Source organism: Balaenoptera borealis, assembly GCF_965194805.1.
Source record: "Balaenoptera borealis genome assembly, chromosome: 10".
In the NCBI taxonomy this organism is placed as follows: domain Eukaryota; kingdom Metazoa; phylum Chordata; class Mammalia; order Artiodactyla; family Balaenopteridae; genus Balaenoptera; species Balaenoptera borealis.
The window spans coordinates 111,815,994-111,843,701 of record NC_138874.1 but is presented as its reverse complement, the minus strand read 5'-3'; the positions used below and the strand labels follow the sequence as shown (position 1 = coordinate 111,843,701).

At 47.2% G+C, this 27,708-nt stretch overlaps 1 protein-coding gene and 1 long non-coding RNA gene across 2 annotated transcripts in view; both read left to right on the top strand.

Moving 5' to 3' along the window:
• LOC309635419 overlaps positions 1 to 4,594 on the top strand; it is a 13,493-nt gene extending 8,899 nt beyond the window's left edge. Inside the window, exon 2 of the long non-coding RNA XR_014248831.1 lies at positions 1,158 to 4,594. This is a non-coding gene — a long non-coding RNA (uncharacterized lncRNA). The remainder of the gene's footprint in view (positions 1 to 1,157) is intronic.
• ADAM12 (ADAM metallopeptidase domain 12) overlaps positions 1 to 27,708 on the top strand; it is a 387,856-nt gene that overhangs the window by 313,800 nt on the left and 46,348 nt on the right. Inside the window, exons 12-14 of the mRNA XM_082406618.1 lie at positions 12,857 to 13,034; positions 17,847 to 17,936; positions 19,445 to 19,640. Of these exons, the coding sequence (XP_082262744.1) occupies positions 12,857 to 13,034; positions 17,847 to 17,936; positions 19,445 to 19,640 (464 nt within the window). The remainder of the gene's footprint in view (positions 1 to 12,856; positions 13,035 to 17,846; positions 17,937 to 19,444; positions 19,641 to 27,708) is intronic.

Here is a 27,708-nt window from a genome sequence, read left to right as displayed (position 1 = left end):
TGGATGGGTGAGTGGGTGGATGGATGGATGATGCCTGAGCAGATGGGTGGATGATTGAGTGAGCTGATAGCAGATGGATAAATGGTAGTGAGCGGCTGGGTGGATGGACAGACGGATGGTGATTCCAGCACAATCAGATGTGTGCAGAGTGAAGCCACATTTCACCTTTCATGTAGTGGCTAAACTTCTAAGGAGAAGATTCTGAGGCCATCGTCTCTTATACTATAGCATTTGCTGCAGCATTGCCAATGTCATTTATTGTATATTCCACATCATCTACAATGGAGTTATGATAACTCACAAGAACAGAAACAATACAATAAAGAGAAAAACAAAGGCAAAATGAAAAAGAATAAGGACTGAGAAACCCCAGGTAAATGGGAGGCTGAGTCCATTGTTTTTTGGTTTTTTTTTAACTCCATGGAGACCAAGGAGCAATTTACTTTCAAAAGGTGGACTTCTCCCCTAAGTGGCTTCTCCTGCCAGCCTGTGCTTAATTTAGCTAAAGTAGGAGGTGGGAAGTTAAAAATATAAAAACTAAAAGTAGTTGTAAGACTAAGACCCTGTAGACCTCACAGATTACTCTCCAGTTTACAAAGAACTTTCACATCTCCTTTCTCATTTAACTGTCACAGTTCTAAGAGGAAAGGGCAGATACAATCACCTCCATCATACAGGTGAGAAAACTGCGGTTCAGAAAGGCCAGAGGCCCCACGGTTGGCCAGGGCCAGACTCAAGGTGATCAGCCCACAGCCTCCAGCTCCTGCCTCTGGCCTATCCCCTGGCCCCTGTGAGCAAAGGAACCTTCGGTTCCCAATCCCCAGCGGCAGCGGGAGGGGGAGGGGGACATGGGTGCCAGTCTTCACGGCTCTTGAGTTTCAGGCTGCCCTGATGGCCAGCCCAGCATCAGGAGCTCAGCGAGGTAAGAACAGGGCCAAAAAGACTTCAGCCCTCGTTGGGTGGCTTGGAAGTATCTACCATGACCACTTTTCCTATCATGTTTGATTACAAGTGTTACACAGACTTGCAGAGTCAGCAGATGCAACGGGCATGATCTATACAGGTCTGTCTCCTGGGGCAGGAGGAGAGGGCGGAGTTATCTCGACCGACTTGTAAACTGCCCTCTATTAACCCCTGAATCTGTTTGTATCTGCCAGACTCTCATCCCCGAGGAGCCCCACGCAGAGACAGCGGCCTCTTCCTGTGATGAAGCTGAGAAGCCAGTCTGAGACACTGCCTCTGATGGGCTGGGCTCCTTTAGTGGGTGCTGGTGCCCTGCCCTGAGTCCCCCTGCCTTTAGGGACTGAGCTCGGGAGGAAACAGCCGTCAGAGCACAGAAGCGAAAGGTCTACTTTCTGATAACGCCTAGAGGCCGCCTGTGCACCTCTCAACCGGCCGGGGCCTCGTTGGTCTCCTTCTTTATTAAAAATTCTGAGAAATTACATTTATACTTTAATTGGTTTCCGGGGAGGAGGAGCAGAGGTCAGAGTTCACGTGTTAAAGGCATGAATTATAACGTGCCACAGATGGCTCCATTCTGGGCCCCAGGTGTTTGCTATTAACAATGGACATGTCCTCTCAGGACGTTTCTGATCATTCGCTCCTGGCCCGGTGGTTTGCCTCGCTGTCTGCGGCCCATCTGGCGGCCCACGGGGTCAAGCGTTTGGTCCTAATGCAGTCGCTTTCCATTCCCGCGGGCTCCGCCGGGGCTCCGTTCTGTCGAGCGAGCCCGCGTGTTCAGGGTCACGCCGAGCATCCTTGGCCGGGCGGAGTGGGACGCGGGCCCACATCCACCTCCCAGCACGTCCGGGAAAGTCCTCCGGCGGAGTCCCGTGCCTTCCCGGTGGGCGACGCTTCCCTCTGCCCGCAGCTTGTTGAGACCCGCGTGGGCTCACAACCTCCCTCAGGTGTGGGCGTGGCCGCAGGCGTGGTCCATAAATCCCCGTTTCCGGCCACCATTTCTCCCGGCCTCAAAGCCGTGCCGGGAGGTGCTCGACCGTGCCCTCCGCGTAGCCGCCAGGACCGTGGGCTCCACTGTTACGTGCCCCCGACTCCAGGGAGCCAGAGATTGCTGGACCACTGCCCTCTTCTTCCTGAATGCTGATGCTGGCTCCGGGCCGTTTGCGCCGCGTCACCCCCGAGGCTGCCCGGAGGCCTCCTGACTGCCCTCGAGGCAGCGTGGCTGCAGAGGGAGAACACAGGCCTTCAGGTCAGGAAGCTGGGCTTTCGGTCCTGGCCCTGGAACCAGAGGGCTGTGGCAAGGTGTCTAACTGCTCTGTGCCTCAGTTTCCTCATCTGTAAAATAGGAATGATATAATCTGGCTCACCGGGTAGTCAGTCGGTGAGCGAGGATGCCCACCAGGCTTCCGGTCCACAGCAGGCCCTTGCTCAAGAATGGTAAGTGCTGTTGGTATTTTTACTCATTATCCTGGGCGTGCAGGACGAGATGAAGTCAAAATCCCCTGAAACGGGGTGACCTTAGGCTGCACCTCAGTCCTGCCAGGCTGCTGAAGACCGGGCCAGTTGCCACGGGCGCAGACACCACTGCCTGCCCCAACAGGACGTGCCTCTGGGTCACTCCTAAATTCTGTGCATGGTGATTGCAAGCTTTTATTCCAGGGCGTAATTGTGAAAAACCTAACCGTTTTTCTCAAGATGGCCCGAGAACTTTGGGGTTGACACTTGGCGGAGCAAATCCATCCCAACCAAGACTTCTTGCACCCATTGGTGTCCGTGGGCCCTGCGTTCCTCTAGGAAGAGAAGTTGGTGACAGTGTGAGGCTTGTGCTCCTGGAGGATCTAGGAATGCATAGAACTTGGCCCTGACCTGTGTGTTATTGTTTGTTTTTGGAAAAGCTCTTCAAGCTGGTTGCAGATTTAGTGATGAAGAGTCAGTAGGTCGCGTTGTCAGAGAACGGAGGGCAGGTCTGGTCTGTCTGTGGCCACGTTTCCCTCCGAGCTCCCGCCTAGCAGCTTGGCTGTGGAGGAAGAGGTCAGAAGAATACGTGGAGGGTGTTCATGTCACTAGAGCTCTGGGAAAGTCCTTTGGAAAAAGTTCCAACAACTCAGAACCACCACTGCCAGCCGCATGGCGGGTAACAGTCATGTAAACAGCGTCTTTGTTTGTTTGGGTTGGTTGGTGGTTCGGTTGGTTGTTTATGCTTCCTAAGCCCATGTTCTGGTTGAGCTAGAGATGGCTCGGCCCTTCCAGAATGAGCAGAGCCTTTAACACCACATATGTATTAAATGGAGGGATCCTATTTAACTGCTTGATCATTCCTTTGCCTCCTGAATCACCCTTCTCTCAAGCTGACTTGTGGTTTTACAGTTTAAAGATTGCTACATTTTGGCTACAATTGTAATACATTCTGCACCGTATTGGAAAATGTTTCTAAGCCCTAGAACGTACAAGGCACTGGCAAACCGTAATTTGAAATAGCCAAAACAGCGCCTCTAAATGAGGAAGAGATACACGTCTTTTTCAGGCAAATATTGGCAGCTAGCATCTTTGAAGTTAACCAAATTAATTAATTTGTGTTAATTTGTGTTTGAAGCTCGTTTGTTCTCTCCCTCAGCGTGCAGGGTAGTTATTATTCCCGGTCTGCAGGTGTGAAAACTGAGGCTTGGTTTTAAAACTGAGCTTTAGTTTTAATAGATGGGGTGCTCAGACTCAGTCTCCCAATTTCGATTCTTCTCCAGCTGCTCTGTGCCATGTGCCCAGATCGACAGTAGCCTCCCAGGCCTGCTGCCTCTGTCACTTCCACTGTCAGGAGACAATAAAACTCCATCTCAGTCTGCAAGAAGAAATCAGTGGGAGGCAGAATGTCAGCAACATATTTCCCCAAACCAGTTATCCCTTTACCATCTAATCGTTTACCAGCTGTAGAAGATGTGAGGTGTTTTTTTGTTTTTTTCAATCGATTTAAACAGAGAAATCTGGATGGCTTCCCGTCCCTGGTTTCCTGCAACGTTGGCTTTTCCTGTCACACGGTTATGTCAGCTCCAAGCTGTTCTCAGCAGCTGCCCAGACTGTTCCATCCTTCTTCCTCTGGTCACTTGCCTTTCTTTGCTGCAATCTGCCTGTGGACTGTTGTCCCCCTCCCCCCCGACCCTCACCCACCAGAGCTTGGAGCTGAGGAACATGGATTCTTTGGGACCCAGCACACGTTTGTTAATGAGGCAGGGCAGTCAAAGGAAACATCAAGAACAGTGACCTGCAGCCCCAGTGAATCCAGCCTGCTTGCAGCTGCTTTCCCTAGCTGCCTAATTGCCAACAAGAAAAGATAATTCCCAGAGAGCTTTTGCAAGGCAGATAACTCCCGACTTCCACTGTCAAGATTGATAAATGGGCTTAGTGTGATTCACCCCCAAGAATACAGCCGTGAGATGCACAATAGGCTCCTACAAGAAAAGAATTTTCTGACTGCAGATTTGTCAAAGTAAAAGTAACCCGTAATAATGTTTTACTTGGCAACTTGGTGACGGGCTGAAATATTAAGCTGTGACTGCATTTACGGTGGGAAGCCATAAGTGCATTCCTCTTTTGAAAAGTGTGTGTGTGCGTGTGTGTGTGTGTGTGTGTGTGTGTGTGTGTTTTCCAAAATCACCTGGTTGTCTATTTCATTGGCTTTTTATTTCTAACCTTGCATTCAGCATGGTAAACTTGCCCCCAAGTGTCCTTGGTTGGTAAATATTAGGAAAAAAGGCAGATGTGTGTAACTAAAGGGGTCACATCTGAACAGGAGCCAGGCACCCTGGCGGGGTGTCTGCAAGAAATTCTCTGCCCGTGAGCTGAAAGCAGCACTTTTTTCTGGGTCCTAGGTATACTCATTTTAAAGCATTCTTGTTGCCAAGGAAAAGTATCATGCAAAGGGGGTTCTTTTCTGAATAATTCTCGAATTTTATTGCTTTGCACCAGCCTGTCACTGCTATATGTCAATTCCATTAGCTGCTGTCCTGGCATATTTGGGATAATTTATGAAAAGTATTAAAAAGCACGTTGTGATGAGTTTGCCGAAAGCTGTAGAAGAAACTGAGGCTTGTCTTTTTAAACTACCGACCATGGGCTACATGGGATCTTCAATGTCATGAGCAACTATATGGCCCAAATCAATGTTCTTTTCATTAACAGTCCAGGGAATAAAGCTATGAAATAAGAAAGGAACAAAATGAGCCAAAGGGAAGCAGAACTATCATACTTTGGAGTTTGAAACAAGTGGAAGGAACTTCAGAACAGAAACATCTTTCTGTTCACAGTCAGAACCTTTGCTGGTACCTTAATTAGTATAAAGTAGGATGATTAATCAGTTAGCCTGCTCTAACACTTAAAGATATTTGAAAAATTCATTTGTGATTTGAATTTGGCTTTAAGAGACAGATTCTCATGGAATTTTTAACACATGCCTACAATCACATGAGGTTTCAAAACGCTGTACCTCGAGCTTTTCTTAGAAAATGGAACCACAGGGGAAAGTAGAACTACTTCTAATTTAAGTGCAAGAAAGCTGACCTATAACGCACCTAGTTTGCATTTCTTATTGTTTACACAAATAGGTGTGGATTTGTCCATATATGATCTTTACAACATTTGAATTTTAAACTGAGGTCAGTTGTTCCCAGGCGTTAATTTTGATAATTTGATAAATCACCTGGACCATCAACTGATGAATAAACAAATTGTGGTGTAGTCTTACTTACAAGGGAATATTAGTTTGAAATAAATGAAGTACTAATAGTGCCACAACGTGGATGAAACTTCATGCTGAGTGAATGAAGCTAGACATAAAAGATCACATATTGGATGATTCCATTTATATGAAATGTCTGGACTAGGCAGATCCAGAGAGACAGAAAGCAGCTTAGTGGTTGACAGGGACTTGGGGGAGAGGGGATGAGGAGTGACTGCTTCATGGGGTGAGGGTTGTTTTGGGGGCTCAGGAAAAGGTTCTGGAATTAGTGGTGATGGTTGCATAACACTGTGAATGTACTAAAAGCCAAGGGATTATATAGTTTTAAGTGGTGAATTTATGTTATGTGAATTTTACCTCAATTTAAAATGAAATCACCTGGCGAGCTTGTTAAAACAGTTGCTGGACCCCACCCCCGATGATTTTTTCTCAGGCGGCAGGTCCGTATGGGGTCTGAACGTTTGCATTTCTGGTAGGTTGCCGGGTGATGCTGAAGGTGGGACCACACTCTGAGGGGCTCTGATCCAGGCAGGTGGTCTGAGTGATGGAAGGATTCCTCCTTCGTATGTAAATCAGCACATCAAGGCTGTATTGATCCCCGTCCATGTTTCAAGAGTTTACTGCAGGTGATCCAGGGCTGAAATGATATCTGCAGTGAAGAACATAAGTTTTTTAAATAACTGAACTTGGGATCAGATCTAGTCTCTGCCATCCCCTAACTGAGAACTCTTAAACAAGTCCCTTCACCTCATTTGCAAAATGGGAATAACAATACCTATCTCCCTGTGTTGTTTTAAAACGTAAATTTAAAAAAGATAGTATAAAGAAGAAGAAAATATTACTATGAAAAAGTACCCATCATATCATCTAGCTTAAAGCAGGCTCTCAAATAGTTATTCCAAAAAAATATGTAGAGTGTGTATCAGTTCAATATAATTATATATGTTTATATATTTTATATAATTTCTATATGAATAAATATGCATGATGCATTTATAGATGTGAATGTATTGTATTTCTGATATTTTATTTATATGGTTGGAGAGGCAGCGTGGGGAGTAGGTGTGTCCAGTAGTTCCCTTGGCAAAGGTCCAGCAGGGGGAGAGTGGGAAGGGCTGGGGCCATATTTTAATCATCATAGGATCCTCCTCAGAGCTTTAAATATAATAATTACTTCTCCAGTGAGTGAGTGGATGAATGAAGGAGTAGTGAACATATTATCCCAAAAGTTTCATTCTGCTATCATCAAAAGTTCAGAAGCAGAGTTGGTGTCTGGGAAGCAGGGAGATGAGCAAGCATTTCCCTGGAGGCATTCTTTTGTGTGGGCACATTGGAGAAATAGCAGTCTGAATAATCATTGTGCTGATAGATCCTGTCTGTGGATCCTGACGCGGTGCTGGGGAGTGGATTCCATGTGTTGTTCAAGGTCCACTGGCCCATTTTTCATGCAAACCAATGAACTGCTCATTGAGTCCTTAAGCCAACAATCAGTGACATCTCTTGTGCACTAGGCACTGTGCAACCAGTGACCACTTAGACGTATTGTAAAAGGTGTTTAAATATGTGTAAATTAGGATTCTATTGTAATTACAGGACTCTGATATTTGGTATCACCAAATTCCCTTATCTCTTGAGATTTGAAATCATTTTATTTATTTTTAATTGAAACGTAGTTGATTTACAATGTTGTGTTAATTTCTGCTGTACAGCAAAGTGATTCAGTTATACATATTCATACATTCTTTTTTATATTCTTTCCCACTCTGGTTTATCACAGGATATTGAATATAGTTCCCTGTGCTAATACAGAAGGACCTTGTTGTTTATCCATTCTCTATATAATAGTTTGCATCTGCTAACCCCAAGCTCCCACTCCATCCCTCCCCCACCCCCCCTTCCCCTTGGCAACTACAAGTCTGTTCTCTGTGAGTCTGTTTTTGTTTCACAGATAAGTTCATTTGTGTCATATTTTAGATTCCACCTATAAGTGATATCATATGGTATTTGTCTTTCTGACTTACTTCACTTAGTATGGTAATCTCTAGGTCCATTCATGTTGCTGCAAATGGCATTATTTCATTCTTTTTTATGGCTGAGTAGTATTCCATTGTGTATACATACCACATCTTTATCCATTCATCTGTTGATGGACATTTAGGTTGTTTCCATGTCCTGGCTATTGTGAATAGTGCTGCTATGACCATAGCGGGGGTACAAGTATCTTTTTGAATTATAGTTTTGTCTGGATATATGCCCAGGGTGGGATTGTTTGATCCTATGGCAACTCCATTTTTAGTTTTTTGAGAAACCTCCATACTGTTTTCCATAGTGGCTACACCAGCTTACATTCCCACCAACTGTGTAGGAGGACTTCCTTTTCTCCACACCCTCTCCAGTATTTGTTATTTGTAGACTTTTTAATGATGGTCATTCTGACCGGAGTGAGGTGGTATCTCAGTGTAGTTTTGATTTGCATGAAATCATTTTAGATCACTGAATTCTGTTTACTGAGGGAGGGCCATCGGGTTTGATATAGTTTTTAGTTACTCTCTTCTTCCTTCCTACACACCGATCAACCAAGATGATCCCAGCAGAAGGGAGATGATGGGCAGACCCTTGCTTGTCAATCAAAACTAGTTTGCTTAAAAAAAAAAAAAAAAGTGTGGGGGAATAAGAGTTTGAAATTCTTATGAAAAGTACCTTCAGCCATTATCACTGCTTGGTCCATGCAGGGCAAAGCTCCCCTCCCCCATTTAATGATGCTCCATGGTAGTCTTTTGCCATCAGCCTGACCTCCAAGGGCTTAGGGGTCTTCTCTGGGGAGGGGGTCGCCCCTCTGGGTGTGTGTTACTGAAAGAAGAGCCTGCTGCTTTCTGCTGAACAAAGTCCTCTAGGCCAGTCACACCTGCCCACGTGCTTTTGCACTGGCTCCTTCCTCTGCCTGCACCGTTCTTCCTCCAGATGTTCTTCCACCTGTTCCCTCACATCCTTCTGGTGAGAGCCCCAGATGCCTTCCCCTCCGTGAGGTCTTCCCTGACCACCCTCCCTAAAAGGTCAGCACCTCGCACATCCTCTCCCCCGACCTGTCTTATTTTTCTCTTTAATGCTCATTCCTTTCTAATAGGTAATTGATTCCCTTATCTTCTGTATTATTCGTCTGCCCCACTAGATGCAAGCTCCACCACGGCCAGGATTTGTGTATGTTTTATTCATTCCATCTGCCCAAAGCCTAGAACAATGCCTGGAACACAGTAGGTATTGAGTAAATAATTGCAGAATAATTGAATGATGAGTGACAGGTTACTCTGCTTTTCTTCCTCTAAAGCCTGGCTTTCTCTAAATGCCCAAATAGGGCTCAGGAATATTCTCTCAGAGAGAAATAGTCACCTGTTCTCCATGATGAGAAATCATGAAAGGATGAAGGCAGTAAAGATACTCTGCAGGTACAAAATGCTCCTTGGACACATTGCCATTTGTCATCAAAAGAGAGGTCGTGGAGGATGGCAGAGGTGTTTCTCCATCCTCACGTAGAGGTGGGAATGTTGACCGGTCCAGTCCACAGAGAGGGCAGGAAGGTGTGGGGAAGGGTCGCTGGCCTTCCCAAGGGGCCTCCCCGGGGTCACTCTGAGCGAGTCAGAAAGGCCCAGATTGGAGGGAAAGAGGACCTGTTCACATGTGCTTTTGGCGCAGGAGCTCTGAGCCATGGCCGGCAGCTGCTGGAGGTTTTAATTATACTGACTTTGAAGGCAGGCGTCCTGCTGGTGAAATCGGGTTACACGCTGCGAGGCCCGGCTCTGTGTTGTGAGTGATGGTGAGCAAGGGTCAGTTTCAGTGTCGGTGAACTCATCCACACCTTGTTTGGCATCTGAGGAGAACATTGCTGCTTTGTTGTTACAGCAGAGGCACCTGGAGGAATTAGTGCCTGGACGCTCTTCCTCGGAGCAAGGCTGGAAAGCTGTGAATTGGGTGGATGCTATTCCTCCACGATTCTAAATGAGAGAGAACTTTAAAAGCACCTGGGGTTTGTCCTTCAACAGAATAGGAAAAAACTAAGAGAACTAGAAATGTATTATTACGCAGGTAACTCGACTTCTATCTGACCATATCCAGCACAGACACGAAAAGAGTCGTTTTTTTGCTAACAGTTGATCTGTTCTCCTCTCCCAAATACTCTGAATTTTAAATCCTGGACTTAAACTGATCTCACTCATCTTGCTTCTATCCCTTTTTTAAAAATGTCAATCCCCCCAAAAACCCAAAATGTGTTTGTTGTTTTGAAAGACAGTGAGATGGGAGGGCTCGTCGGAGCTGTTTCTGGAGCTGGCTTCAGCCCTCTAATCCCTGGACGCTCGTGGGCATGTTCTTACTTGCGAAGCAGGGTGATTGATACCCCTCTTTCACTGCGCTTCTGTTAATCTTGCTATAAACTGCTGTTAATCTTGCTTATAAACCATTCCCGAGGCTTACAATTTCTCCTTGTGTCTTTCCTAATTAACTTCAACATTTTCTAGAAATCAGTGCCCTCCCAGAATGAACTGGTCAGATTTCATCACAGCACCTGGTTGGGTATCACTGAGTGAGAATGAGGTTTAGTCTCCTGGGTCAGGCCTTGAGATAGAGGCGTCCTGGGAAATGCTTACACTGGAGAAGATTCCATCTCTTCCACTGCAAAGTGAAGTACTGCTCTCAATTCCCTGTGTGATGTACTGTCATCTTTTCAACACAAAGCTCTTCTAAATGGACGAAATTACACTTTTTCTTGTGGCTCATCATCTGAAGCTATTCAGTATCACTTTTGATACCAGGAACAATCAATCTATCTGCCCAGGAAAGTTATAAAGATTTCGAAAGGAACTTTGTTACAGCACTACAGCTAAGTCCTGGTTTATTGTCTTTGTATCCACGAGCAAGACTTGCATGTATTAATTTACTTGTAGATTAGAATTATACTTCAGAGTTAATAACCTGAGATTGATAGAAAACACTTGGGGAGATAGTGCAGTGTTACCAGTTTGGCCCTGGAACTCATCATGATCTTGAAGTATTGCCAGACTCAATCATTGAATGGTGGCTAGTCGGCGGTCTTCAGGGAAACCTAGCGGCACACATTGGTTTGGCCAATTGATTGGGCTCCAATTATAATGTCATCCTGTCTTCATGGGAGAGGGTGCTTGCGCTTGCTGGTCAGCAGGTCCTGCTTACTCACTAAGTAATAAAACCTGGCTTTCTGGTGTGCGTAGCCCTTATGATAATCGCTGCCTAAGACCTGGGAAAACGCATTCGTAAAAGAGAGTCAGATGCTTTATATACGTTAGGGACCACTAGCTGCTGTGGGAAACAAACCCCTAATTTCAGGGGCTTACCGTCATAGAGATGTGTTTCCCTTGCATGTGACGCCATGGCGCTCTGTGCTGTCAGTGAGTCAGGACCAGGTGCTGTGTCTGGCTCGTCCCCCTCCTGGGACGTTGGACTGGTCTGAGCCCAGCTGGCAGCAGGGGAAAGGAAGGAACAGCTTCTTAACTACCTTCGGCCAGAAGTGACGCATGTCATTTCCCCTCTGCTAATTCCATCACCAAGAATTATCACACAGCCCACCCAGGAGCGAGGCGGGTGGCACAGCCCCTCCGGACCGTGGAAGGGGGAGCACGAGCTTTGCAGGGAAGTTGGCCAACTCGGCCACATCCCTATGTAGCCCTGGTTTTTCGAGGCAAGGGCAGCACCTGCACTTCTGACCACCTCCATTCTCTCAGAGCTGTGCCTGGGGAGACAGTGGTTTGCCCTTTATAGGCCCAAACCAGTATCAGCCGGCCGTGACCCACCATGGGGATTGTGTCTGTGAAGCCGTGGAGTTGATAAGCTCAGTCCTTTGTACCTTCCCCCTCCCTTGGGATAATGATTGCCTTTCTTATTTTTTTTTTTAACTGAAGTATAGTTGATGTACAATGTTATGTTAGTTTCTAGTGTACAGCACAGTGATTCAGTTATATATACTTTTTCAGATTCTTTTCACTTACAGGTTATTACAAGATATCAAATATAGTTCCCTGTGCTCTACAGTAGGTCCTTGTTGTTTATCTATTTTATATATAGTAGTTTGTATCTGCTAATCCCAAACTCCTACTTTATCTCCCCCTGCATTTCCCCTTTGGTAACCATAAATTTGTTTTCTATGTCTGTGAGTCTGTTTCCGTTTTGTAAATAAGTTCATTTGTATCATTTTTTAGATTCCAAGTATAAGTGATATCAGATGATATTTGTCTTTCTGTCTGACTTACTTCACTTAGTATGATAATCTCTAGGTCCATCCATGTTGCTGCAAATGGCATTATTCTTTTTTATGGCCGAGTACTATTCCATTGTATATGTCAATATATATGTACCACATCTTCTTTATCCATTCATCTGTCGATGGACACTTAGGTTGCTTCCATGTCTTGGCTATTGTAAATAGTGCTACTATGAAAATTGGGGTGCACGTATCTTTCTGAATTAGTTTTCATCTTTTCTGGATATATGCCCAGGAATGGGATTGCAGGATCATATGGTAGCTCTATTTTTAGTTTTTTGAGGAATCTCCATACTGTTTTTCATAGTGGCTGTACCAGCTTACATTTCCACCAACAGTGCAGGAGGGTTCCCTTTTCTCCACACCCTCTCCAGCATTTATTATTTGTAGACTTTTTGATGATGGCCTTTCTGATCAGTGAAGTTAGAGCACTCCCTCACACCATACACAAAAATAAACTCAAAATGGCTTAAAGACTTAAATGTACTTTTTTCATCTTTGTACTTTCCAATATGAACATAGATAGCGTTCATATTACAAGCTACAGATCCTAAGCATTCCCTTTCCATTATATCATTTCACACAGAACTATTAATGATGTCTGTAATGAGACACAATCTAAAGTTGTTGATCTGGAAACCATCCAAAGGTCATTTCTTTTTGGATAAAGCACTTCCTCATCAGTGGTGTTGGAACTGTGCAGGACTGGACCTCAGGGTGTAGTCGAAGGTGCCTCATTTTACACCGCTCAAGCCTTTGTTCACTGAGACTAACAGTGGCCACCCAGGCAGATGGCGCCCGTGGGTACCACGCACAGCTGCACGAGAAGGATGCGAGAGGCCTCTCAGTGCCCTGACGACTGACGTCCTGGCTCTTCTCTGCAGGTTCCCGTTCCCCATGGTGTTCAGCAGCTGCAGCAGGAAGGACCTGGAGGCCAGCCTGGAGAAGGGCATGGGTATGTGCCTCTTTAACCTGCCGGAAGTGACGCAGTCCTTCGGGGGCCGGAAGTGCGGGAATGGATACGTCGAAGAAGGAGAGGAGTGTGACTGTGGGGAACCGGAGGTGAGAGAGACGTTTCCAGAATGTTGGTCTCGCGTTCGCGGCTGGGCCAAGAAGCAAGACCTTGAAGGAATTGTGCGGTAGAATGAAAGTGCTAGAAATGCAGGATGGAAAACTCCTACATGACCACCTTGAACAAACTTCATAAGCCAGGGTGGCCTTCTTGAATTTTAAGTATTGCATAGAATAAGTTGTCTCACTGGTTTAACAAGATAAAGAATCTTCTCTGTTGAAGGACGCAGTAGCGTAGGCAGGATGAGGGCAAGAACAACGAAAAAGCATTTAGCTTTGAGTTTGATAGAGAACAAAGCCTTGGAATGCTGGCTTCAAATGGCTAGTAAGTACCAAGTCTTTCTCTCTGTAAGGGGTGCACCCGAGGGGAATTTGAATAAGCAGCGTTCGTTTTTAACCAAGAGCTTCTTCCCAAGTTGAAATTCTGCTCCAGCTGCCACAGCTTCCTCTGTGTGGACGACCTGAGGTGCCCAGGCTCCTGCCTGTCTGCTTGTTAGCTTTCAGAAGAAATAAGCGAAAGCGGGGAACATTCTTATCCAGCAAAAGGCGTATTTAACCCTGTTTTCCAGCCAGTGTCAGGACATTTTCTCATTTCTGTAGGGCCCAAGATAAAGTTAATCAACATCAAAATTATAACAGCCATTTTTAAATCTCTGAATAATCTTGGGAAGGAAAGAGAAAGGACACAGTGAGACCCCCTGGCGAAAGAAGTACCCCCTCAAAACTTGAAGGAGGTCGATTTAGAATAAATCAAAGCCAGTCGTTTGTATAGCAGGCTGTCTCCATGTGGGAGTCCCTCCCTGAGAGCTTGTGCAAGCTGCAGTGGTAGTCAAGTTCAAGATGGGCTTAGCTAAATTCACAAACCGGCTTGATGAGGGCTTAGGAAGAGCATGTCTTGGAGGGCTGCTCTGAAAGGGGCATTCGGGGATGGAAGGGAACTTGTGCTGAGACTCTGTGTTCCTGTGTTCATCAAACAAGCAACTGGTTATAGAACCTTCATCATGTCCAATCTCCAAGTCTCTGAGCTTTCCCACATCAGCAGGAATGATCCTGGTCTCCATCTGACCACTTTTGTAAGAATATTGGTAGTGAATATAAGTTCTAGGGGATGGGGGTTGCAGAGGTGGTTTGATGAAATGTTTTTGTGCCCTTGCCAAAATCAGGATTCATCCAAGGTCACAGTGCTGTCCACAGCGGCGTTCAGTTTTGCTCACAGTGCGTAGAGAATGGTTACTATGCAGGAACAAAGTCCTAAGTCCTCACAGAAACTCTTTTTCAGATTAGCAGAGGAAAACTTGAAACCGTCATGGGATGGGTTATGCAAAGCGGAAATTGCTTGGAGACTTTTTCTAATTGCTTAAAGAAAAAAACAAAATTAGTTTAAATTACTCCTATTTCTCAGGAGAGGTCATGTTGACTTGAAATGGTTATCTTTTATCTGAACTCCTTGTAATTGTTTGTTAATCTAAATAAATTTGACAGCTCTTCCTGGAGCCATGAACTCTCAGGTTTGGAATGACTCTATTAGCCATCATTTATTCCATATGCCAGCACTGCCACCAGCATCCCTACCACCCTCCCCATCACCACTGTTACCATGTCCACCGCCACCCCACCATCATCACCACTGCTGTCACCACCATCACCTCAACCCCACCACTAGCGTCACCACCGCCACCATCATGTCAGCAAATGCTTGAGTGCCTGAAATTCGCCAGCCTGCTGTTGTGGTCTTCTCTTTTACCTCCATCAAGAAGTCACTCAGCTTTCCCAGGGTGTTTACTGTCTCTCCAGGCAGCTCATTGCAGGACAGCTTTGAAGAACTCAAACTCTTTGCTTACATAAGAGCTGTGTTCTCCCTCCATGTAATTCCCAACTGTATATTTCTGTGCTTAGGGTCCTTATTTGAGGATTCTTTTTTTTTTTTTTTTTAATTTATTTATTTATTTATTTATGGCTGTGTTGGGTCTTCGTTTCTGTGCGAGGGCTTTCTCTAGTTGTGGCAAGCAGGGGCCACTCTTCATCGCGGTGCACGGGCCTCTCACTATCGCAGCCTCTCTTGTTGCGGAGCACAGGCTCCAGACGCGCAGGCTCAGTAGTTGCGGCTCACGGGCCTAGTTGCTCCGCGGCATGTGGGATCTTCCCAGACCAGGGCTTGAACCCATGTCCTCTGCATTAGCAGGCAGATTCTCAACCACTGCGCCACCAAGGAAGCCCCTAGGGTCCTTATTTAATAGGAGAAGTTCTTGCTATCTGAAGAGAACTCTCGTTCTCCTCATCCAAAGTTCTTTCTTCCAAGAAATCTTTCAAAGTCGCAGGCAAGCCTTTTGCCTCAATTCTTAGTTTTCTTTCATTTTTTTAAAAATTTCTTTTTAAAGTTTAAGCTCAAACTGTGTCTGAGGGTATGAAAGCCCATTTCCTAGTTTCCAAGCTGACCAAAACTTTTAGTCAGACCTGTGGACCTGGGTTCTTTACCCTCCACTCAGTGCTCAGGCCCTGGAAATATCCATCATGCCTTTGTTTCATATTGGCCTACGCATCCCCTGGACCATGAAGGCGTCCAGTGTCACCACATCAGTGAGTAAACGGGGTCAGAACAACTGCCCCAGCTCATGACTGGAACCAGTTTCTGTTCCCTTGCTCCCAGAAATAATGGCCACTATTTTCAAGAAGGTGCATTATTGTCTTAACCCCAGTTCATTGTGATTAAGAATCTCTGTCTACTACCTACAACCCAAGAATGACAATTAGGGCATTTGCTGAGAATTCTCTAATGGCTTCATTCATTACTCTTTCTTCTTTGGAGACTTAGTGTTCGTTGGCTCTGCTGAACTTCTCTATTGAGTACTAAACTAATAAATGCATCAACAGATGAAGAATTTGTCTCTTCTGATAAATAGAGTTCTGCGGAAGGAATAGATTCTGGGTAGTTAAAAGGCAAATGAATGCTGAAGTCTTCTGTCCAGGGCACTGGATTTACATCCACCATGAGGATATCCTGACAACTTGCTCATTCTTCCAAGCTAATAGGGTTGGAAAAGCAGCCTTATCTCCTTGTTTAAAGTCAATAGAACGCCAGTAGCTTGCAAATATCTTTTAAACTTAGTTATCTCTCTCACATTATCAATCCCCTTTGAAGTCAAAACCATTCTACTTGGCTGCGTTTCCATTTGAACTGCTGCGTATATTATATAGCGATTTGGTGGGGGAGGTGGGAGTTAGTTCTTAAAGGATCTTAGGACCCAGTTTTAGGATGGCTGATTTAACTTAGAAGTGCAAGGAAGTCTGTAATTTGGCTAATGTGTTATTGGGAGAGCCATTTAGACCATGATGTACAGGACAATACTGCTGTACGTGTGATGGTACTGACCGGGAGTGCCATTGATGGCCTCCATTTAAAACAACAAAACCAGTTCCTAAATGTTTTAGGATTGTAAGTCCATGAGTTAGAAACCTTTACCGTCCTGAAAGCTATGACTTCTGGTTGGCAGTTTTATCTTATTGTATATATTACACACTCCGGATGTTTATAAAGTCCTTGAGCAAATTTAAAATTTAATAATTTGGGATGTATGTATAATAGGAGCAAACAGTAAAAGGGAGCGTCAGTCATAGAGTTTTACAAAGGGTACAGTTCAGATATCTGGTGAGCCATAAATCGTCTGGATTATCAACGTTTTATTCATTGCATTTATGATACTAATAAATTCATTCGTGGAAGACGGTTTTGGGGAGTAAACTATTATACTATTAAAATAGTATGTGATGGGCTTCACTCTAGCCGTAGTATATAAATTCTTCAGCACATAGCATATTAAATAAAATAAAAGGACATTGATAAATTCAATCCTGAAGACTCTATTGAACTCTTCTTTCTCATGATAATCAATTTCTTCTAAAATGTGTAAACTCCGAGTTACTGGAATGTTCTAAAGCACCAGATGTCATAAATATACTGGATAGATATGTATAGGCCTTTTGTTGAGAGCTAAGCAAAAGGTATCAATCTCTTGTTTCATTTTGTTAGAAAAAATTAGGTGGCTGTGAAACACAGCATAACAAAGGAGTTCACTTCCTCTCTCATGTTCATTTCACAGAGGACAATCCAGCTACTGTTTGATCTGTTTAAATCCTTTGCAGATCAATGGGCACAGCCCACGGATCTCCTTCCTGCCCCTTGCTTATTCTGAGGTGCATTTCTGACCTGAGGAGGGTCTCATCAGGTGAGACAGCCCACCTGTGCTGAGCAAGAGTCCAGCTACCAGGTCTGGTTGGATTGCAGGGAACCGTGGTTCAAACGCAATTGATTTGACTTCATTTCCTGCCAATATGCTCTAGATTAAACTCTGGATCAGTCTTTGAAGGGTAAAGTTTGTATGCATCTATGTAGATTTTTAAATAAGTAAGTTCACAGGACTCCAGTGGTCCTGGTATGATTCACTGCATTAAGGCCGGCAGTCATCAGACAGACACACACACACACACACACACAGCCTCACCCACTGCTGACATGAATGGCCTCGCGAGCCAACCAGCCTTCCTGTCCGGATCCCTCACCCCATCATGAAAGATGCTTGAGTGCTACTGACTTTTCCCAGGGACACGCACTCCCGGGCAGTTCATAAACACTTACCGGAAGCTTTGCTTTCTTCCAGAGGAAGATAATCCTCAATCCGGCTAGTTTTCATCTCAAGAGCCAGGCCCTCTGGTTCTTTCTTCCCTTTTCAGTCACTTAAGGTGCGACCTTTGCTTTCTGTGAGTATCTGTGCCATGTGACCCTGTCAAACCCGTTCCCGTCTCCAGGAGTGTCTGAATCTCTGCTGCAACGCCACCACCTGTACCCTGAAGCCAGATGCTGTCTGCGCGCACGGACTGTGCTGTGAAAACTGCCAGGTGAGTCCTGCCGGTCCCAAGGTCACCCGCGCAGTCAGCTGGTTCAACAGTGACGCAGGGCAAGCCATTGGACAGGGCGACTTCCCAGCACTCGCTGCTGTGGAAACTGTAATCCTTATCACGCAAGTTGGTACCATCTATCTCCTATTTTTATTATCTTCCAATCCTCCTGTGAAATGCATATTCTAATGCTAAGTCATCTGCGATAAATTATTTATTTATGAGCTGAAAAGTAAGTAGACCGAAGAACTCCAGCTCCATGTTAAGTGTTCCATGTCTGCTGTTGGAGGAGGGTTTCGAGAACCAATCCCCGCTGCTGTGGGGACTCACGCCGGGTCCCTCTTCTCCATCCCAAGAACATGTGCCTGCTCGGTGAGGAGCTGCGTGCATTGTTCCAGGGATTTTGTGTCAACGTCTTGATCTTGACGTGCCCCCAACAGGAGGTGCTGGCTGACCCAGCCCAGCCAAGAGTGGCAGTTTTATACTTTTGCCATTTTCTGCCACCATGCCTGCATTCGTTTCGGCAATTCCGTTGTTTGTCTCATTATTCAGAGCTGAGATCCGCCAGAGTCAAAGCCTGAGCTTTTGATTCCAAGGTTCCAAGGGTAGACTTTTATTTCCTTTTAATTAAGCAATTGATCTTGGCATTCTGCTTGCAGGAAACTCCCTCTTAGCGACCCAAGTAGAGCACAGTGCTTGAGAAGTGCATTACGACATTTTACATTCAGCTTAAAGTGTCCTTCATCCCCTTCCTACTTGTAATTAACTTATGGCGAACGAAGGTTGAAAGAAGCTGGCACCCCTTGCACACAGCAGCTGGTGGTGGAGGTGCCTGGAGGGGGCTTTGGGGGTGGGGCAGGTCACTGGTTGCGTGACCTCAGACAAGCCACCCTGAGCCGTAAGTTCTTCAACCGCAAAACGATGAGGCATTGTTTGGCACTGTTGTTCCTAACATCCTGTACAGCTCCCTTGCTTTACTTCTCTGCACGCCCCTGTAAAGTCTGACAGCTTTCCAGCTCTCTGATTTGATGGCAAAGTAAAATCGCTGTTGTAAGTGTGCCCTTGGAATTATTTTTGTCACCTTGCCCGCAAAGGCTAACGCTTTAAGCGCAAACGTCTTCTTAAAACACATGATGGTGTTGGTGTCCAGAGATCTTGTTCTTAAGAATCAATGGGTCCATCAGGCAGCACCCGCTTCCCCCCCTCTGAGGTGCCAGGTGCCAGCAACCAGCTTGTCTGCTCATCAGAAAACCCTGATGTTGCGTGAAATTAAAAAGAGGCTGATCTCAGTTACCCCCCATAATGGAAAGGTGAACCTTGGAGCCCAGAGCAAGACTGTTTATTTAATGAGCTCTCTCTGCGGTGAAGGGAACTTCCTTTGAAATCCTCGCCCCTCTATGTGAAGCTGCAAGAGGGTGGTCCTGCTCCTATCCACCCCCGGAGTGTTGCTGAGACCCTGCTTCCCCCTTTCCCGCAGTCACGAGCTATAAACGGCCCTCTCCTTTCAGCTGAAACCTGCAGGAACGGCGTGCAGGGACTCTAGCAACTCCTGCGACCTCCCGGAGTTCTGCACGGGGGCCAGTCCTCACTGCCCGGCCAACGTGTACCTGCACGATGGGCACCCGTGTCAGGGGGTGGACGGCTACTGCTACAACGGCATCTGCCAGACCCACGAGCAGCAGTGCATCACCCTCTGGGGACCAGGTACGTGGCCACCACCACCTGGGCGCAGAGGGCCGGGGCCAGGGGACCCGCTCTCTGTTTCCACGAGCATCCCTCCTGGAGCGCGCTTTCGAAAAAGCTTCCTTCTGTTCAGCTGGAGCGATTGGCTCTCTGGTGGGACCGGGGCCCTGCCAGGCACTGGGCACGCAGAAGTGGGTGCTGCCCAGAGCCCGCCCCAAGGAGCTCAGCCCCGTCCAGCCAGAGATGTGTGAGCACCTACTGTGTGCCTGTGGGGTGAGAGGGATAAACCAGCCAGGACCGCTGCTCTCAGACAGCTTATCAGGGAGTTGGGCAGACAGACGGCAGAACTTCCCACCACCGCCCTGACTGTGTTAGTGCTTCTTAGAGCCCAAGCGAGGACCCCAACCAAGGGCAGAGGGTGCTGGAGAGAAAGTCAGTGCTGCTGGAGGGCCGGGGGGCTGCCTTGGGAAGGCCCAGGGCAGACCTGATGTGTGAGTCTGTGATGGGGAAGGATGTGCAGAGGGGTGGCCCAGAGTGGGAGGCCCGGGCTCCAGAGGAAGAACACGGAGACAGATGTTTAAGGGCCCTGAACACCTTTGAGGTTCTTTTCAAGTTTTTTTTCTTAATTTATTTATTTTGTTTTATTTCTTTTTGGCCACGTTGGGTCTTTGTTGCTGCGTGCGGGCTTTCTCTAGTTGTGGCGAGCAAGGGCTACTCTTCGTTGCGGTGCGCGGGCTTCTCACTGTGGTGGCTTCTCTTGTTGCGGAGCATGGGCTTTAGGCATGCAGGCTCAGTAGTTGTGGCTTGCAGGCTCAGTAGTTGTGGCGCACGGACTTAGTTGCTCTGTGGCATGTGGGATCTTCCCAGACCAGGGCTCGAATCGTGTCCCCTGCATTGGCAGGCGGATTCTTCACCACTGTGCCACCAGGGAAGCCCCCCTCTGTGGCTCTTGAAGGCAGAGTGACACGTGTGTCCCAGAAAAAGCACCCAGGTGGGAAGGTGGCCGGGAAGGTGGCCAGGAAGCGGCCGCTGCGTGACTGGATCCCTTAGAGACTGTTCACCACTTCCCAGGCATGGGCCGCTGGGCCCGGGCTCCATGTGGTTTGGCCCTTGTAACCCTCCCATGACCCCTGAGGGAGAGACAATGACTACAGCTTTATGGAAGGCAAAGCTCAGACTCAGAGGCTGGAAGTTACTTCCCAAGGTCATGAGGCTGGGATGTGAACCCAGGTTCTTGTGACCAGAGCCCAGGTGTCGTTCTCACACTGCGCCGTCACCCCAAAGAGCCAGTCAACGGAAGTCCCACAGGTGCTCTACAATTAAATGGATGCACAGATGTGAAAGGGGGAAGACTGAGTCCCCTGTGTCTCTCTCCTCCGCTGCCCCGTCTTCTGGGGCCAGAGATCCAGGGCCTGGTGGGCAGGCCAGGGCGTGGGCTTGTCACCCCAGGGTTGGCCGCTTGTCTCCTGCGTTGAGGATTCTGGCAGTGAATCCCACAGGGTATTTTCCAAGACTGTGGCCCAAACTATCTTGTCGTTCTTCGCCCTCTCCCCGTTGGTGGCAGGGTGACCTCAGTTCTGGCCAGAGGCCCCAGCTGTGGCAAGGGCACTGTGACCAGCCAGGCCCAAGCAGAGGGCCAGACAAGCTCAGGCTCTGCAGGGGAGAGAAGTCCGATACGGGCCTGTGTCAGACTTTATGGTGAGGTTTTGGGTCTAGGGGTGATGAAGGAAGTAAACGAGGGCGGAAAACAATGACTAAACCTCAGAGCTTGGGTTTTCAATGTGACGTGAAAGCAACGGCCCAAGCGTTGGGAACAGGGCAGATGTTTCTTGGGGCTGGGGCCAGTCGTGGGGCCCACTCACCCCCCACCCCCAAGGCAAAGGCGCCCTTGTGCACTGGGAACTTTCTGAGGAAGAAGGGAGAGAGCAGCCTGGGTGCAGCAACAAGGGCTAACACAGCCTCCGTTTATCCCATTCTCTGGAGAGTTCTTCCAATGCCTCAGGTTTCACGGATGTGCTTGGGCAGGGGGAAGGAGAAGCTGGTGGTGCCTGGAGCCTTAGTGCTTTGTCTTTGGGCCCTGGCCTCCTCCCTGGCTAGGCAGGAGGGCCCAGGCAAGGTAGGGCTTACAGCTTCCGAAGCTTTTCAATGACAAGCACAAAGTAGGCACTCACTATACACGTGTCACATGGTTGTCTGGGCTCTGAATGGCTTAGTGACTTCAGACAGCTTTTAGCCAAGTGGGGTCACGTTGGGACAGTGGCTCCTGCTGCAGGCCAAATCTTCATGGCCTGAAGCATCCCTAGTGGCCGTCCCTTCCCAGCCTTTCTCCGGACTCGGTAATCTCCCCTTCTCGAGTTACAAGGGATCTTATAACATTCCCTTCCAAGGAGCATTCCATGGCCAGAGCACACACAGCACTTGGAGCTTTTGGAGTGAAATGTGGTCTTCGGTGCCCCGCTGTATTAGAGCGTCTGGCCCCAGTTCCAGAGTGAGGTCAGATGGAGCCCCGCCGTCCCCTCTGAGCTCCCACCACCGAGTGACTCAGCTGGCTGCGTGCCTTTGATTCATGGTGACCAAGGCTGGTATTCATTATCTCATCCGATTAGTCCTCCTCGAGCTGCCTGACCAGAGACAGACCCAGACAGGCGGACAAACTGACAGCGTGACTCACAGGCTGAGCTTTTCAAAAGCAGTAGGGAGTTACCTGCTTGGAACCCTCAACATCCTTGTGAGCGAGGGTGGGGACCCCGGGGACCGCACCACCCCCAGAGCAGGGACTGCCTCCCCAGGGCTCCGGGCCGGCCCCTCCTCTCCCCTCCCATCGTCACCCTGGTGACTGAGGACGCTTTTCCCCGGGCGACGGTGGGCTTGCCGTGAGGGGGCCGTGGCACATAGACTAAACATCTCTGACGTCAGAAATTCCGAGTTCCTGGAAACAACCAGCACTGGGACCAGGCTTGGGGGAGCCCCTCAGGCTGGTGACTTCCTGGGGTTCCGTCTACCTCGGCCAACCCCTTCGTAGTTCTTCCAATCACCACACAGACCCCCTCGGGAGAGCAGAGAACTTAGTGCCACCACCAGCTGTGGCACTGGTACAGTGGCCCTCTGTACCAGGGGGCTTCTTAGAAGGGCCTTCACCCACCCCCTTTGCAAATGTGGTGTGCTCCTTTCCTTATATCAGTGTGGCGACCTCACTGTCCGGTTCAAGGGCATTGTGTGAGTTTCCTGTGTATGCTCTAACTCAGTGGCTTACGACAACACAAATTTATCATCTTCTAGTTCTTGGGGTCAGACGTCCTAAAATCAAGATGCTGGCAGGGCAGTGTTACCTTCGGAGGCTCTAGGGGAAAATCTGTCTCCTGGCCTTTTCCAGCTTTGAGAGGCCGCCTGCAATTCCTTGGCCCCTGGCCCCTTCGTCCACCTTCAAGTCCAGCAGCACAGAATCTTCAAATCTCTGTCTCTCTCTGACTTCTGCTTTTGTGGTCAAATTTCCTTCTCTGACTCTGACCCTCCTGCCTCCTTCTGGTAAGGACCCTTGTGATGATATTGGGCCAGATCACCCAGTATCGTCTCCCCATCTCAAGATCCGTAACTTAATCACATCTTCAAAGTCCCTTCTGCCAAGTAAGGTCACATAGTCACAGGTTCCAAGGATTAGGACATGGACCCCTTTGGGGGGCCATTTTCTGGCTACCATAGGCATTGAACAGACCACTTATTGGCAGGGTGACCTTCAGCAGGTTACTCAACCTTGTTGTACCTCGTCTGTAAAGTGGGGAGAGTAATACGTCTACCGCACGGGTGTATCATTGTCCTCCAACATAGCTGATTATCTATTTCATATATGTGAGTATATTACATGTATATATCACATGCAGTAGCATGCAGCTTGCACAGTGCCTGGGGCCGTGGGGAGGGCTGAGATCTGGTGGGAAGAGAGAGGGGGCTCAGCCTGGGGTGAAAGAGGTAGGGGAGCCAAGCAGGAAGGCTCCAAGCCGAGGTTGCCCTGGAGTAGTCATTGCCGGGGTGGGAGAGGAGGAGATTTCCTGCGTGTGGAACAACAAGGGCCAAGGTGCACAGGAACAGGGGGGCCGTCTCAGGGAACTGCGGGCACTTCGGCTTGTCCAGAGCTTGGGCTGTGACCTGGAGAGCAGAGAACCCCGTCTGCCACCCCCTTCTCTCATTTGCTAGCTATTGAACGATGTCCTGCTATTGTGAGATGCTGACCAAGAGCCCTGGTCTGCCAGAGTGACATACTTCCCCCAGTCCCAGTGCCCTCTAGCCTAGACCTGCAGTAGAGTCGGGACGTGACCGTCACAGTTCCAGGGGCAGAGGTCACTTCCTCGGCCAGGTCCTGGCCAGCTAGATGTGCCAGGCTGAGAGCAGTGTATTGCTGTGTTACAGTGGTTGCTTTGAATTAGCTTTTCATGTTTCAGAAGAGGAAAACTTATTGTCAAGGATACATTTGCAATCTTTCATCTCCCATCCTTTAGCAAACGCTCTGGGATCAGGACCACATTTGCTTTGGGATCATTTTTGAACCCCTATGAAGACAGTAACTCATAAATCTAGGAGTCGCTGAGCTCTTGCTCTGCCTGCCCTTGCCATTGGCAACTTGGCCAGAATCCTCCGTTACATTCAGGAAGTCAGTTAGTTACTCACTCCCCAAATCTGGCTACCCAAACACTGACCAGATGAAGCCCTTCCTTCCAGCTAACTATTCCCTTTTGAGATGGACTTTTCTCAATCCAGCATTATATTTCAATAAAATAATCCTGCTTCCAAATCTTTCTACAAATAAATGATAGAAAATTCAAAACATATGCCTGCAACTCGTAACTGGCAAAGTAATATACTTATAGAATACCTTTTGGGGCTTTTGTTCATCCGCTTGTTTTCCTAGTTATTATTGTTGATGATATTCTTGCTGGCTCGGAGTTGACATTTTTTTTTTCTCACTGATTTTTCTTCCACAAATCTTGCATCTCAAGACTTTATCTGATGATGTCAAATCCATAAACGTTATCTGCAGCTCACACCGTACCTTGTATTTAGCCCTCTGTCCACTTCAGTCTTAATATCCACAAAGATTTTCTGTCAATGTGACATGACCTTTATTCCTTCCAAAACACAGCTGGATGTGTTTCTTCAGGCACAAAATTTATTTTTGCCAACGTCATTTATCCAAACCACTAGCATGATCGCTGAAAACGGTTGGAAATTAATCTTACAGATAACTGTGTGTCTAGAACCACAAACAGTCTGCATCGAGGAAGTCCTGAAATATCTTAGTTCTATCTATTTTATCACTCACCAGAAAATAGTGTCGCCTGATTGATGCAGTGTGAGCTGGCCAGACGATTTTTACGGGCATATTCAGTGTTTATCTGCCAGGCTAGTTTAAATGAGTTTGCTTTATGACGACATACCTGGAGCAGTACAATTACTAATCATCCACAACTCTGGTGGCTACAGATGGGAAGAAAAGGGATTTTTGCCAAGAGTCATAGTGTTTAGGAGGCAGGGAAGTCTCCTTTTTGTCCCATTGTGCGAGAAAGAAATGATAGAATGTGTTTGCTTGGACTTCATTTTCCGATGGATGTAAAGGTCAATGTGGAAAAGCAAGACAGAGGGAGAATTATGGGGAGGACAAGCAGGCTTCAGTTGCTTGTGAAGATGCCTTTGTCTGTGGACATTAGTGACGGGGGTTGGGGAAATTAGTGATGGGGGAGGAGCCGAGGTGACTGAATTGGGGACGTGCATTTGCATAACGGCGTCATTTTAAGGAAAAGATTAGATCAAGTAAATTGTGGGCTTAGTACAAGATGTCATCATCTCTCTTTCAAAAGACATAATGACATCGGGAACTTTCAAACTACAATTATAAATACAATTGTTATATAACTCTGAAGATAAACCTGGTAATTAAATTCCATCACTTCTTATAGAATTATAAAATATGGTACGATGTCAAAATTCCCTCTGAAAGGCTAAATTTCATCTTTTGATAATGGCAGAACATCTAAGAGCTCCATTATTAAGAATTCAAGGGCTGTAAATTGATATAGTGGTGATAAGAAAACTTGTCACTTTTTTTCATGAGACAGACATGAAGTCTCTCGTCCTCATGAAGACAGACACCTTTAAGTGCAGCAAATTTGAAGCCAGGTCTGTACCTTTATAACGTCTTACAAGTGGATAGAAGTCATTTACACCTTTTAGATTATTGACCCTTCTGTCTCTAAGATAAACGCCAGCTGGCTGCTCACACACAAAAGCCATGTGAAACTCTTGGCTGGACCCTCCTCCACGGTCCTTCCTGGCACCAGCAGGTCCTGACAGCCAGGGCGCTCAGGGTTTGCGTCTTCTAGTCTGTTTCCTATAATGATGTTTTCTTTTATTGCAAGAGCTCTCCCTGCTCCCAAGGTCAGCACGGAACCCCCTTTCTGGTTTCCTTGCTTATAGGATTTCTGACTTCGTCTAAACTTTGAGGGAATGAGAGTTTTCCTTTCTAGGAAGTAAAATGTCTGTCTTTTTGTGACTTTATATCTTCTTTCCTCTTAAGACAACACGGTAATACTTCATTTGATGTAAATGAATAAGTGAAGACCCAGAGTCACAGAAAAGGCAGACCAGGAGAACAGTGTTCATTTACCCAAGATGCTTTGTTCTGTGGAAACCGCAACTGACTTCCTCTGGGGAGGGCGGCGGAGACAGGATGTGCTTTCCCTAAATTGCTTTCCCTGTGGTTTTCACTCATTCGTTCTTGGAACACACCTGCTCTGTGCAGGCCTGAGGCACCATCTCAGTCCACAGGGGTTTTTACAGTGAGGCAGGAGCCTTGAGACATCACAAAAGGCAAAAGCAAGTGTGATAGATGCAAAGAGGGGACAGCCCAGCAGGGTGAATGAGAGCAGCAGGGTACCCAGGCTCAAGGGAAGGTGGTGATGGATTGAGACCCTGAAGGACTCAGCCAGCGATGGCTGGCAACACAGCAGCCCAGGCCCCTCATCCAACCAGCATGAGCAGTTGGGTTCCAAGGAAGGTGCTGAGGCACCCGGCTTTGGTCACGTATCCATCACTGACCCAGTCTTATGACTGGTGGCGTGGCACACTCGATGGGCCAGACTTGAATTTCATGCCCTTTGATCAATGCCCTTTGGCATTGGTTGGGAACGTTAGCCTCACCTGAACCATGTAAAATGGGTTTCCCATGAGAAAAAGGGTTTTGTTCCTAGAAAAAGGGATATGGGAGAGGTATTAGACAAAACTAACAATTGAATAATCACAAGCCGTCTACTCTGCACCTCCTTTTCACAAATCTCTATGGTTGCTCCAAACCACCAGAGGAAACACACACACACACACACACACACACACACACACACACACACACACACACACACACACACACACACACACACACACACTCTCCTATAAAGAGAGGTTACCTCCTAGGAGGGGCGTGGGCAGTGGGCCGCTGGTGGTACCAGGTGGGGCTGAGCAGTGCCCAACCTCTAGCTGGGAGCTTGCTGGCCCCAGGAGGTGGCCCGAAACCCTGCGTGACAGTGTCCTACAGCTTGAAATTGGAGGTGAGGCAGCAATAGGGCATGTTGTAATCTGGATCAAGTTTCAACTGCTTATATACTTTTTCATTTATTTTAAGTTTCATTTATTAAACCCCTTGGTCTTTAAGCATCATGTTTCTCATGCAAGATTTCTCATCCCAACATGGTGACTTCAGGGTAAGAAAATGTACGTCAACTGGATGAGAATGAGCATTGTAAATAGGGTTCTGCCCCATCCTCCTCTCACTTCTGTCACTCACCTCCCCCACGCCATTGAAACAACAGCAGTTTCAGAGTATTGATGAAAGTTGATCGAAGTTGATGGAAGTTTTCAATCCCTAAGTACTTGAGGATGGAGACGCAAAAGAGCTTATGCATCAAGGTTGACCATGAATTACCCATCATAGTGTACTTTCCCTCAATCCTCCAGATAAAAGAATGAAGGAATTACGTGGCAAGGGATCAGGTATGCATTCTGGTCTTTGATTTCACAGAGAGAGATCTATCTAGCCTATCCCTAA